Source organism: Littorina saxatilis, linkage group LG7 (assembly GCF_037325665.1).
Source record: "Littorina saxatilis isolate snail1 linkage group LG7, US_GU_Lsax_2.0, whole genome shotgun sequence".
In the NCBI taxonomy this organism is placed as follows: Eukaryota; Metazoa; Mollusca; class Gastropoda; order Littorinimorpha; family Littorinidae; genus Littorina; species Littorina saxatilis.
The window spans coordinates 16290893-16303279 of NC_090251.1; the positions used below are offsets into that span (position 1 = coordinate 16290893).

Here is a 12387-nt window from a genome sequence, read left to right on the forward strand (position 1 = left end):
TCTCTCTCTCTCTCTCTCTCTCGCTCTCTCTCGCTCTCTCTCTCTCTCTCTCTCTCTCTCTCTCTCTCTCTCTCTCTCTCTCTCTCTCTCTCTCTCTCTCTCTCTCTCTCTCTGTGTTATTGTCTCTCTCTGTGAAAGTAAATTGATAGTTCAGTATGGATTTGTTTTGTTTAGAGCAAAAAAAGTTATGGATTTTGCTCTTGGATTAAAACCAATACAGGCCATTACAAAAAAACATTGAAAGGCCATCTCAGCTCGTTTTTGACAGTCTAGCTGGTTTGAGATGACCGCATACACTTTGCATGAGCCAAAGGCAAGATAAAACCATGGAAATCCAAACACATTTATTAGTATGTCATTTGCAGATTTTACCAAAATATGACATTTGATGCAGATCGAGACGATCATTGTTCTACAATACCATGCTAGATTGTGCCAAAATATTACATTTGACACATGTCGAGGCAGTCATTGTTTTAACTGTTCAGTGGATACATCACATGAGTTTTTTTGCTATTGTACATCGCCGTGAGCTCTAGCGAGAAGGGGCGATTCATAAGTGTTCATTATTATTTATTATATTATTATATTTTAATCTTCGCTGGTGGTCGTGGGTCCGTGTGGACCCAGAAGGGTGTTTAATTGCATTAATATCTCTTCAACTAGTTGGAATTTTTTAATGAGCTTTTAAGAATGCCTCAGGCCTAAAATTTCAGCGAGAAGTAATACAAAAAAACAATGGTCAAATTTAGACTACAAACATCGTGGGGCCGTGCAGACCCATGTTTCTCAAAGAAGGAAAAGCGTGCATCTTTGAGAAGCATGGGTCCGCACGGCCCCATGATGTCTTCCGTGTGTAGTCGATAACCCGGACTGGCGAAGGTTAAAACTGTTTATTTCTCCCCAGGGCATGCCAACCCATGACGCGGAGGGCAAAGAGCTGCCCAAGTCTGCAGTGAAGAAACTGGCCAAGCTGTACGAAGCTCAGGACAAGAAGTACAAGGAGTTCCTCAAATCCCAGGAGGGTCACGGGGATTCCTGATCCCTCCATCCTCCATTCCTCAGTCTTGGGGCCTGCAATCTCCAATCCAGTCATGATGTGCTGCTTTGTCATTGATGTTGTACTGTGTCTTTAATTCTTAGCATAAAAACCACTGATCATTGAAATGTACTGCAAGTTTACAATCTGTCATTGGGTTTTTTTCATCTTGTGCTGTTTTGTTTTGTTTTTGGTTTTTTTACAAAGCTAGCAACATTTGTGAAGTTTAAATGAATGCTGAAGATTTTCTCTGATCTATCTAATTTTTTGTGTGAACTGTGAAACATTTTTGAATGTATTTTGAAGTTTTGGTTTAGTTATTCATTTTTGGAATGGTGCTTGTTTTTTTTCCATCGAACTCCAACTTTGTTTCTGAAACAGTTATATCTTCAACAGTAGACCCAAAACTAATAACTGAATCCCAGTTTATTATGCATCATGTATAACAAACAGCCTGCAAAAACTTACATTTTCACATGTTTTCTATTTTTTGTAACCTGCCCATGAATAATTCATAATTATGTTTACCTGTTAGCACTCTGAAAGTATCAGGTTTAGATAGACTCATGATTCATATTCCTCTGGTGGTTTGTGTAAGTTATTGTAAAATTGAATAGATATGACCTGTCCTTTTATTGTTGTTAGATAGATCTACAGATATCGTTACCATTTGTGTATGTACATGTACATGTAGACACCTTATTTGAGTTAACACTGTCAGTTTAACGGTGCTTAGGGACTGTATCCTCTAGTTAAAGTAAAATGTATGTGTGCGATAATACATTTATTTTGTCCATAATGCTGCTTGAATTCATTGGAGTTTGTCAGTCTGTCTTGAGAACACTGATTTCCGAGATTTCAGTTCTGACCGTCTAGAAAGAAGGGGAAACAGAGTAAGGTTCATCATGTGTTTTGTATGACTAATGTAACTAATGAAATTTATGAATTAAAGATATACTCGCATTCACATTTCTTTCAACTTTCAACTTTTGTTGTTGTTGTGCTCAAGGAATCATCAAATTACTTTAGTCTATTCTCATTTGATTATTGTTTGATAACCACAACACTTTATTTTGATTTGTTATATATATTTACATACAATCATGTAACCTTCAATAGCCCAAGCACCTCAGTGATCTTAGTCATGTTTTGGTATGATTCCACAGTAATCAATGATGGTGATGGTCACATTGCATAACATCTTTCACATCTTACGTAAAGGTTAGAATTAGGCATGTTTGTTTTTCATGTTGACACGTGTTAGCAGCAGCTCTTGAAAGGAAGGGAGTCTTTTCCATGGCATCCACATTCCAGGAAGTTTTCTCACGATCTGTTCTCTTGCCTACTCGAAATTTCATTCAAAACTTTGAAAAAGTGACTTTCTAACCTGCCTACTAAGCACACAACATCTCTGGCATGGTATCATTCTTAGAAAAAGAAGAAAAAATCAGCTCCTTTAGACTAATACACATGTACTTTCAGTGTTTCGCCATTGCTCACAAATCGTATTATTTCAAATCTAATGTGCTAGAAATAAATGACATCCGATTGGTTAAAAAAAAAAAGGGCATTTATTTTTATTTTTGACAACAGTTTTGCCAGATAAAAAATGGTGTAGGTGTATAGGCACATTAAAGAAATATTCCAAGTTTCTGAGAAAACTGCGCAGCCATTTTTAATAAAAACGTTATATTTGTTGGCATCATGCAGTATAGAAGTCTTTGAATCTCCTTGCCACTAGATATGAGCCATTCCATCACAAAAAGTATTGTACTCATTTATCAATTTTGCTTTATTTAAATAATTTTAACCAGAGCTAAAAATGTACTTCTTGGGCTAAAGAACAAGATCAAAATGTGCACAAGGGTTGGGGTACAAGTAAAAAAAAAAATGTCCGCTCCTTTTAACATTTAGAAGAGTGTTTTGTATAGTCACCGGTATCGCTTGTATTTGACCATATATTTGAGTATCTGCAATACCAAAGTTGTTTAGAGCTGTACTCTCGTAACCTAATACAGTCCCTTAATTCATTATTTCTGATTATCGGGGTTTTTTTGTGTTTTTTTTTGTGAGGTTGGGGTTTTTGTTTTTTTTGGGGGGGGGGGGGGGCTGGGGTGTTAAAAATAATCAGGATGTTTGGGTGGTAATATTAGTGCTTTTATTGAGTCACTTGAGAAAAAGTGACTCTATGTAATCGGTCAGTGTTAGTCTGTCCGGCCGGCCGGCCGGCCGGCCGGCCGTAGACACCACCTTAACGTTGGACTTTTCTCGGAAACTATCAAAGCGATCCGGCTCATATTTTGTTTAGTCGTGACCTCCAATGACCTCTACACTTTAACGATGGTTTCGTTGACCTTTGACCTTTTTCAAGGTCACAGGTCAGCGTCAAAGGAAAAATTAGACATTTTATATCTTTGACAAAGTTCATCGGATGTGATTGAAACTTTGTAGGATTATTCTTTACATCAAAGTATTTACATCTGTAGCCTTTTACGAACATTATCAGAAAAACAAGGGAGATAACTAGCCTTTTCTGTTCGGCAACACACAACTTAACGTTGGGCTTTTCTCGGAAACTATAAAAGTGACCGGGCTCAAATTTTATGTGAACGTGACTCCCAGTGACCTCTACACTTTGACGTCTGCTTTGGTGACCTTTGACCTTTTTCAAGGTCACAGGTATGTCTTGAAGGAAAAAAATTGAAATATCATATCTCTGAAACTATTCATCGGATTTGATTCAAACTTTATAGGATTATTCTTTACATCAAATTATTTACATCTGTATTGTGTTGTGAATAGCAATTTCTTCCTGTCCATCTGATGCCTCATATAATATTCAGAACTGCGAAAGTGACTCGATCGAGCGTTTGCTCTTCTTGTTATTGTTTAAGTTTATTCGAGCCTTCTTTCCAGAAGAGTGCTTGAGGAAGTGTTGAGTCTGTCGTGTTTCACCTCAAAATCTAAGCAGGGTTTTTGTATCATGTGAACATTTTCCTCACATTTGTGTAGAAGTCTGTTGTCCGTCTTTGATGTGCTGGATCAATAAACATTTTTGTGTCTCCTTGCAAGTGGTCTTTTCTTTGGTGATTCAATGTCTGTCTGTCTGTGTGTGTGTATGTGAGGGGGCGGGGGTTGTAACAAAATTGTACAGCAAAAGTATGTTAAAAAAAACTTTACTGTATTTCATTTTCCTACGGTAAAATCGTAAACCGTAAAACGTAACTTTTGTCATCGATACCACACAACGTATCCAAAGCACAGGCACATGTATGAAAGGGGGATGGGGGTTGGAGGGCTGGCAATCTGTCTTCCAGCACAAGGTCATACCCTTCCCTTGTCATATATTCCCGCGGCCCGGGCGAATTCACATGGCTTGACCAATACCAGACAGGTCAAAACGGCCCACAGCATTAGACGCCTTATGCCACTCTCAGCTGAGTCCGAAGTTGCCACCGAACATCATGCACACACACACAGCATACAGGCAGTTGTAGCCGTGTCCAGGCAACCTGACCATGCGTTAGCACGGCCGGCCGGCTGACCGTGTGTGTACAATGCTACCGCGACATTACACGCTTGCTTACACACAGTCACTGTTCTCTTCAAGACTACCTTACAAGACGGCAGTGGCAGATCTGAGTTACTTCATTCTTAGAAAGGCTTGTGGAGGTGGCTTTTTCGTTAATTCTTTTTGTTACGCTTCTGTCTTGGGGACTGCACGTCTGTGATGTGATTATATTATTATTATGTGATGTCGGACTCTCTCAGTATCTGCCACGGATGCCTCGTCCATGGATCGAGAGTGGTGATTCCACAGAGCCTGCAGTCCAAGATCCTTGATCTGCTGCATCTCGGACACTTCGGCATGGAACGCATGAAACAGTTGGCAAGAACTGCTGTTTACTGGCCCGGTATCGATGCTGCTATTGAGATGGCTACTCGACGATGTGACTCGTGCGGTGAACATCAGAACAAGCCATCCAAGCCTCCAGTTCACCCATGGATGCTACCAGAAAAGCCGTGGAGCCGCTTACACCTGGACCATGCAATCAACTTCATGGGTAGAGACTGGCTGGTGATCACGGATGCTTACTCCAAGTATCCATGCATTCATCCTACGTCATCCACGTCCTCTAGAGCCACTCTAGACCTGCTGGAAGAAGATTTTGCTCATTTTGGATTGCCTCACACACTTGTCACTGACAACGCGCCGACCTTCACTTCTGAAGAATTTCAGAGCTGGTGCAAGGAACGGGGGATCACGCACCTGACAGGGGCACCATATCATCCTGCTACCAATGGAGCCGCCGAACGTTTGGTGCAGACATTCAAACAAGCACTGAGAAAATCTTCTTTGCCACCGAAGCGTGCTCTTCAAGAGTTCTTGATGCAGTACCGGAGAACGCCGACATCCTGTGGTTTCTCTCCGAGTGAACTCTTGAATTCCAGGCAGTTACGGACAAGGATCGACACTCTGCTGCCCTCGCCAGCCCACATCGCTCAGGGCAAGCAATCCAAGGAGGCATCCAAGTCTCAGATGACTCCAGACTTGAAAGCTGTCGTCAAGGTAACCAGACAGTACAAGGCCGGAGATCCTGTGTATGCTCTGTACCATGGACCTCGCCGAGACAAACAACCCCGATGGGTACCAGCAGTCATCAAGAAGTCTCTGGGTACTCGCTGCTTCAACGTCATGGTCATTCCTCATGGTCCAGTATGGAGACGACACTGGGAACAGCTACAGCCACGCTACACCACTGAGGAAGACAATGAACCTGGTGAGGAAGTGGACACTGTTTCTGAACTTGTAACAGATCACCCCATGGAGATCTTGGAAACTGTGCCACAAACTCGGAGACAGACCAAACCCAAAGGTACTCCATCCGTTCCAGAGTATGGACCAGACAATCCAAGACGGTCAAAGAGAACACGCAAACCCACAGAGAGACTTTGCTGTTGATGCTTGAGGAGTAGCATCAGTTTAAGTGGGGAGGTGTTGTGGAGATCGCTAGATACCACTGGAATCGAATGGAAGGATAAAGAACATTATGGAACTTACTTTGATTTAGTGCGCAGTCACTCATGACGTAAGCGTAGACGCTCATCGAACAGATGGAACTGTGTAGATCTAACCAGATTAGTGTCGATGTTTCCCGAATATTCTCGTATGTCCATTAACTATATAAGTAGGGCTGCGCACACGTATTGTTGTTCTTTACCAGTCTTGCACTTGTTCTTTCTTACACTGTGCTGAGAGATATTGTCACCGTTGTTCCAGCTGTTAATAAATCTACAGAACCTACACAAATCGTTGTGTCTCCTTTGCGACTGAGAGTGACGAAAGGAAAAACACGACAAGTTCAGATGAGTGTGGCTTTTGTTTTTGTACACGGAGATAGTGACCCCACTGTTGGCCGTTCCTCACTGCGAATGACGCGTGCAGCTGGTATGTATTTATAGTTTGACTGCAAATAATTATGTTTCGCTTTTGTGTCATTTTATTCGAATGCAAGTTGCCTCTGGTTGTACCAGGGGCGTGTACACACACACACACACACACACATAATCAAACACACACACACACACACACTGTCGGAGAGGGGATGGGAGGGTGGTACCGTGACTATGATACCCCCCTGCATTCATGTACGAAATGATCATGACAAAACTTGACACAGCCTGCTAAGTTAATTGTTACCAGGATTTTGCACGGTTTCTTTTCGTATTAAAAGACCACTTCGACTTCGGTGCAGTGGCTTTTGTTTATGCAGACTAGTTCAGTGCAGTGAATCGATCTGAATTAGGATTCGTAATTGCTCCCGTCCTCCGAAATCAGTTTCAAACGATATTGTACACGAGTCGATCGAAGGACGGGAACAAACCAGTGCGAAATCTGAACCACTGAACGGAACCACTGAGTTATATCCACATGCTATGTTTTATTATTATTACACAATGAGTGGAACCCAGGTAGACTGTGAAACTGCATAAAAACCTGATACAGACTGCAGTGGTAAAGCCTTTTGTACACTTTACTATTGGACCTTAAAATCATGCCCAGCGGCCGGTCCCAGTCCCTGTTTACTCAACCACAGGCGCATATGACACTGGGAGGGTGGGGTGGGGGTACTCTTCCGTCCTACCTTCTCGGAAAGACAAGAGGAGAGCTCCAGCTTCCTCCATAGCCTATGATTGAATCACCAAAAGAACGACTGGTATCGGGGGGAGGGGGAAACAATAGGGACTTAGAAAAACAATGATAAAGGCACAACTCATTCCGGCACGACATTTCAAGTCTCAGGACCTGTCGATTGTGTAACACATTTTTCCGTTTTTCTCTTTTTTTGAAATACCACTGTCCTTGAAACTTGACACAGTAAAGATGTAGCTTTGTATTACACACTGAAACAAAAACTGAAACTCTTAGAATTGTTATGAGGTCGACGGGCGCAGTGGCATGGTGGTAAGACGTCGGCCTCCTAGTCGGGAGGTCGTGAGTTCGAATCTCGGTCGCTGCCGCCTGGTGGGAGTGGAGATTTTTCCGATCTCCCAGGTCAACTTATGTGCAGACCTGCTAGTGACTCAACCCCCTTCGTGTGTACACACAAGCACAAGACCAAGTGCGCACGAAAACTGAGATCCTGTAATCCATGTCAGAGTTCGGTGGGTTATAGAAACACAAAAATACCCAGCATGCCTCCCCCGAAACTGATCGGCATATGCTGCCTGAATGGCGGGGTAAAAACGGTGATACACGTAAAACTCCACTCGTGCGCAAAACATGAGCCTGAACATGGGAGTCTAAGCCCATGAAGAAAGAAGAAGAAGTTATGAGGTCAAGCCTTTGTTACCAGAGTATTAGTGGAAACAGCCTGGCTGTGTGATTCACGGTCCGGAATTTTTGAACTTTTTATGTATTTATATATATACGTCATTCAGTGTTCAGTACTAACAGTTTACAATCCTTCATCCCAAAACCTTATTACACATGCAAATTCCACAGACCATTGCACACACACACACTCATGCACACACAACAGGCACACAGGCACACACACACAACAGGCACACACACACACACACACACACACACACACACACACACACACACACACACACACATACACACACTCCCACGCGCGTACAATGACACACACATGCAACTTCCACGTACGCAGATCACAGTACACACCGGTACACAACAACCCCACATATACGCCCAATTTCAGAATGGTAAAAGAGTGACATTTGCATACTCAGTCAAGACCATTGTCAGCACAAACGCGTGCGGCACACACAAGCACTGACATGCATGATCGCAATCCCACACTCAGAAACACACCAATGAAAGCATACACACACAAACGCACGCACGCACATATACACACACACACCCGGCAATGAAAGCACGCACAAATGCATACACATACCAATAAAATCAAACAAGCGCACGCACGCACATTCACTGTGACAACCACATACGGCACAGAGAAGCCACACACAAAAACAAATTAACGCATTCACACACACACACACACACACACACACACACACACACGAAAACACACATACACACACACACACAAAACAGATACTCTCCGACAACCTCAGCCACTGAAACTACGTTACACATACCTAATGGAAGAACACATTAGTTCACACACGCGCGCGCGCACACACACACACACGCCTCACACACACACATATACTCTCCAGCCACTGATACTGATGCACGTATACGCAGACACTAATAAATGCCCCCCCCCCTCTCTCTCTCTCTCTCTCTCTCTCTCTCTCTCGTTGACGCAGTTATTCAGCAGTTGTTGCCTTGACGTAAAGAACATGTGTGCATACAATGGAACACCCGGATCCGTGTTCATGTCAGGGCCTGTTGAAGTACTTTCGCTTTTATTTTTCTCAGCGGTGCGTAACGCCTCTTTAATTGCATTGGCGTCGGGGTTCTCTTGATTCTTGTGCACATGTGTGTACTTGTACACGTGTATGGCTGAAAGCTAAGCTAAAATGTCTTCAAAGGCGTAATACTTCTGCATCAGTTTTTGCAGGGTTTCTCAGTCTCGCGGCTTCCTAAAAACTGAGAAGAGGCATATTTGTGGGGTTTGCGGTAATAGCATAGCTGTGCGTTTGCCTGTGTGTGTGTGTGTGTGTAAGAGAGTCAAGCATTTCTACATTTTAGATATTGTTTTATCGTCTGTCCGGTGTCATCCCCCATTCCAGCGGCTCTCAGACACACTGACACTGTTTGCCTCCTCTCTTTTTACATTTAGTCAAGTTTTGACTAAATGTTTTAACATAGAGGGGGAATCGAGACGAGGGTCGTGGTGTATGTGTGTGTGTGTGTGTGTGTGTGTGTGTGTGTGTGTGTCTGTGCGTGTGTGTGTGTAGAGCGATTCAGACTAAACTACTGGACCGATCTTTATGAAATTTGACATGAGAGTTCCTGGGAATGATATCCCCGGATGTTTTTTTTTCTTTTTTTCGATAAATACCTTTGATGACGTCATATCCGGCTTTTTGTAAAAGTTGAGGCGACACTGTCACACCCTCATTTTTCAATCAAATTGATTGAAATTTTGGCCAAGCAATCTTCGACGAAGGCCGGACTTTGGTATTGCATTCCAGCTTGGTGGCTTAAAAACTAATGAATGAGTTTGGTCATTAAAAATCGGAAACTTGTAATTAAAATTATTTTTTTATTAAACGATCCAAAAATAATGTCACCTTATTCTTCGTCATTGTCTGATTCCAAAAACATATACATATGTTATATTTAAATTACAAACAAGCTCTGAAAATTAAAAATATGAAAATTATGATTAACATTGATTTTCCGAAATCGATTTAAAAACAATTTCATCTTATTCCTTGTCGGTCCCTGATTCAAAATTTGAATTGTTTTGAATTTTTGTGTTTTACTTGCAAAGCATTATCCCAGCAAAGCTGGAGGTATCCCACGAACGCATTTTCATACCGATAATACATGATAAAGAAGGATTCTTTGTGCCCGGCAACGGGCTACAGTTGAAGATGGAAGTTCACCAAAAATTGGGACCATAGGGGAAAGGCTCCTAATATGAACCGGCTCCTAATATGGACCACCTCCTGTTCTGACAAACTAACGGCGCTAGAGCGCTCAAAACAATTTCATTCGCTTTATTCACCCTCTGTGGATAAGTTGCACATGTCAAAACAGTTGCAGAAACACAAACTTCAAAACCGTTAGGCTTTTTCGCTTTTTTTCAATTTTGGCAGCGTTCACTCTAAATTTGCCGCCTAAAACGGACTCGTTTCTGTCCACAGCCAAAGCTTTCATAACACAAAAATGGCTGACAGCTAAGACAGTATTTGTTACATTTTAACAGTGTGTACCCCGAGTTTCTACTGCAAACAAAAAATAATAGCAAAACCTCAAAGTATGTGTGAGTCCCCTAATATGGACCACCTTCAACAAATCGAAGAAAATAAAAACTAAAGGCAATTTTAATTAATTCTTTGAGAAGCTTGCTGAAAATAACCTATAACTAGCCCTCGAGATTTCAAAAAAATATAACAAATAGTCTTTTTTTGTGTGGAAGTTGATAATTTCACTTATTTTCACTCTGTTTTTGATAAGCTTCTTCAGTTTCCTGGTGTGCTTCAAATAATGCTCTCATCAACCCGAAACAGCTCAATCTAAAGCATATTTGAATAAGTCTGACTTGCACACTACGTTGTGTCATGTCACACGTTATTTTGAAGTATAGGGGGCTTTTTACAGTGATTCGTGAAGACCGCTTCACTGGTCCATATTGGGCGCCCAGGCTCCTAATATGGACCATTTGTGAATTTTTCTGTATTTAATTTTTGCTGAATGTTTATCAAAGCTATTTCACTCTAATTAGGCCTAACGGTTAAACAAGCTAGTTATAAGCAATAAACCAAAAGTGGTCCATATTAGGGGCCCTTCCCCTACTAACAAAAATACGGTAGGGCCATATAATTATCCGTCAGCGCGGTGCTGCTTTGAGATATAACGTGCGCCACACACAAGGCAGAAGTCGCAGCACAGGCTTCATGTCTCACCCAGTCACATTATTCTGACACCGGACCAACCAGTCCTAGCATGCACTAACCCCATAATGCCAGACGCCAGGCGGAGCAGCCACTAGATTGCCAATTTTAAAGTCTTAGGTTCTAACCCACGACCTCCCGATCACGGGTCGGACGCGTTACCACTAGGCCAACCGTGTATGTGCGTATGAGTGTGTGTTTTGTGTGTATGAGATTTGTGTGAGTCAAGTGTGTGTCAGTGTGTGTGTGTGTGTCGTGTCTGTGTGTGTGTGCGTGCGTACATGGCGTGCGTACACTGATGTGTGTGTGTGTGGGTGTGTGTCTGTTTGTATAAGAGAGAAAGAGAGAGAGAGAGAGAGAGAGAGAACTCAGAACTCAGAACTACTTTATTACATAAGGATAAAGGTTTTAGGCTTAGCCTAATCTTCCAACCTGTCCTTGGAACATATACAGAGAATAATTGTAAACGAAAGCAAAGACTGCGCACATACACACACACACATCCACACCCACGTATACACACACACATGCACACATAAACTCACACACACACACACACACACACACATGCACACACACACGCACACACACACATGCACACATACATACAGAGAGAGAGAGAGAGAGACGGAGAGAGAGAGAGAGAGAGAGAGAGAGAGAGAGAGTGGGTGGGTGGGTGTGTGTTTGTGCGTGTGCGTCAAGCCGTGTAGCCTATGTGTGTGTGTATGTGTGTTTGTTTGTAAAGGTGTGTATGTCCGTCTGTCTATATGTGCGTATGGGGGTGTGTTTTGTGTGTATGAAGCCGTGTCGGTGTGAGCCTCGGAGAGTGACTGAGTGAGTGCGTGTGAGTGAGTGTGTATGTGTGTAACTTGGGTGTGTGTGTGTGTGTGTGTGTGTGTGTGTGTTCGTGTGTGTGTGTTTGAGAGAGAGAGAGAGAGATAGAGAGACGAGCGAGAGAGAGAGAGAGAGAGAGAGAGGAGAGGTTTGTCTTTCGCTGGGGTATGCAGTGCCTTGGCGTTGCACATCTACTTTATTTTTTTATTTTTTAGTATTTGATTAAAGGCACAGTAAGCCTCCCGTAAACCATCACAGAGCTCCCCGAGCGTCTAAATACAGTACAAGCATACTTCCATTTGAACGCTCACCGAACGGGAACATCCTGGCTGCTTTCTGTCGAGCGTGAGACATTTTCCAAGAATTTATTTTCGTAGACTTGTTCCGTTAACAACAACGGCGCCTCGTTTTTGCGCTAGACCTAACTTTTAAAATCTAAATAA

At 42.5% G+C, this 12387-nt stretch overlaps 1 protein-coding gene and 1 long non-coding RNA gene across 2 annotated transcripts in view; one reads left to right on the plus strand and one right to left on the minus strand.

The window, feature by feature from the left end:
• The window catches only part of LOC138970797 (cysteine--tRNA ligase, cytoplasmic-like), a 173912-nt gene extending 170799 nt beyond the window's left edge, over positions 1-3113 (plus strand). The window contains exon 21 of the mRNA XM_070343332.1: positions 908-3113. Coding sequence (XP_070199433.1) covers positions 908-1042 — 135 coding nt within the window. The 3' untranslated portion in view covers positions 1043-3113. The remainder of the gene's footprint in view (positions 1-907) is intronic.
• The window catches only part of LOC138970801 (uncharacterized), a 101992-nt gene that overhangs the window by 87058 nt on the left and 2547 nt on the right, over positions 1-12387 (minus strand). The window lies entirely within an intron of this gene.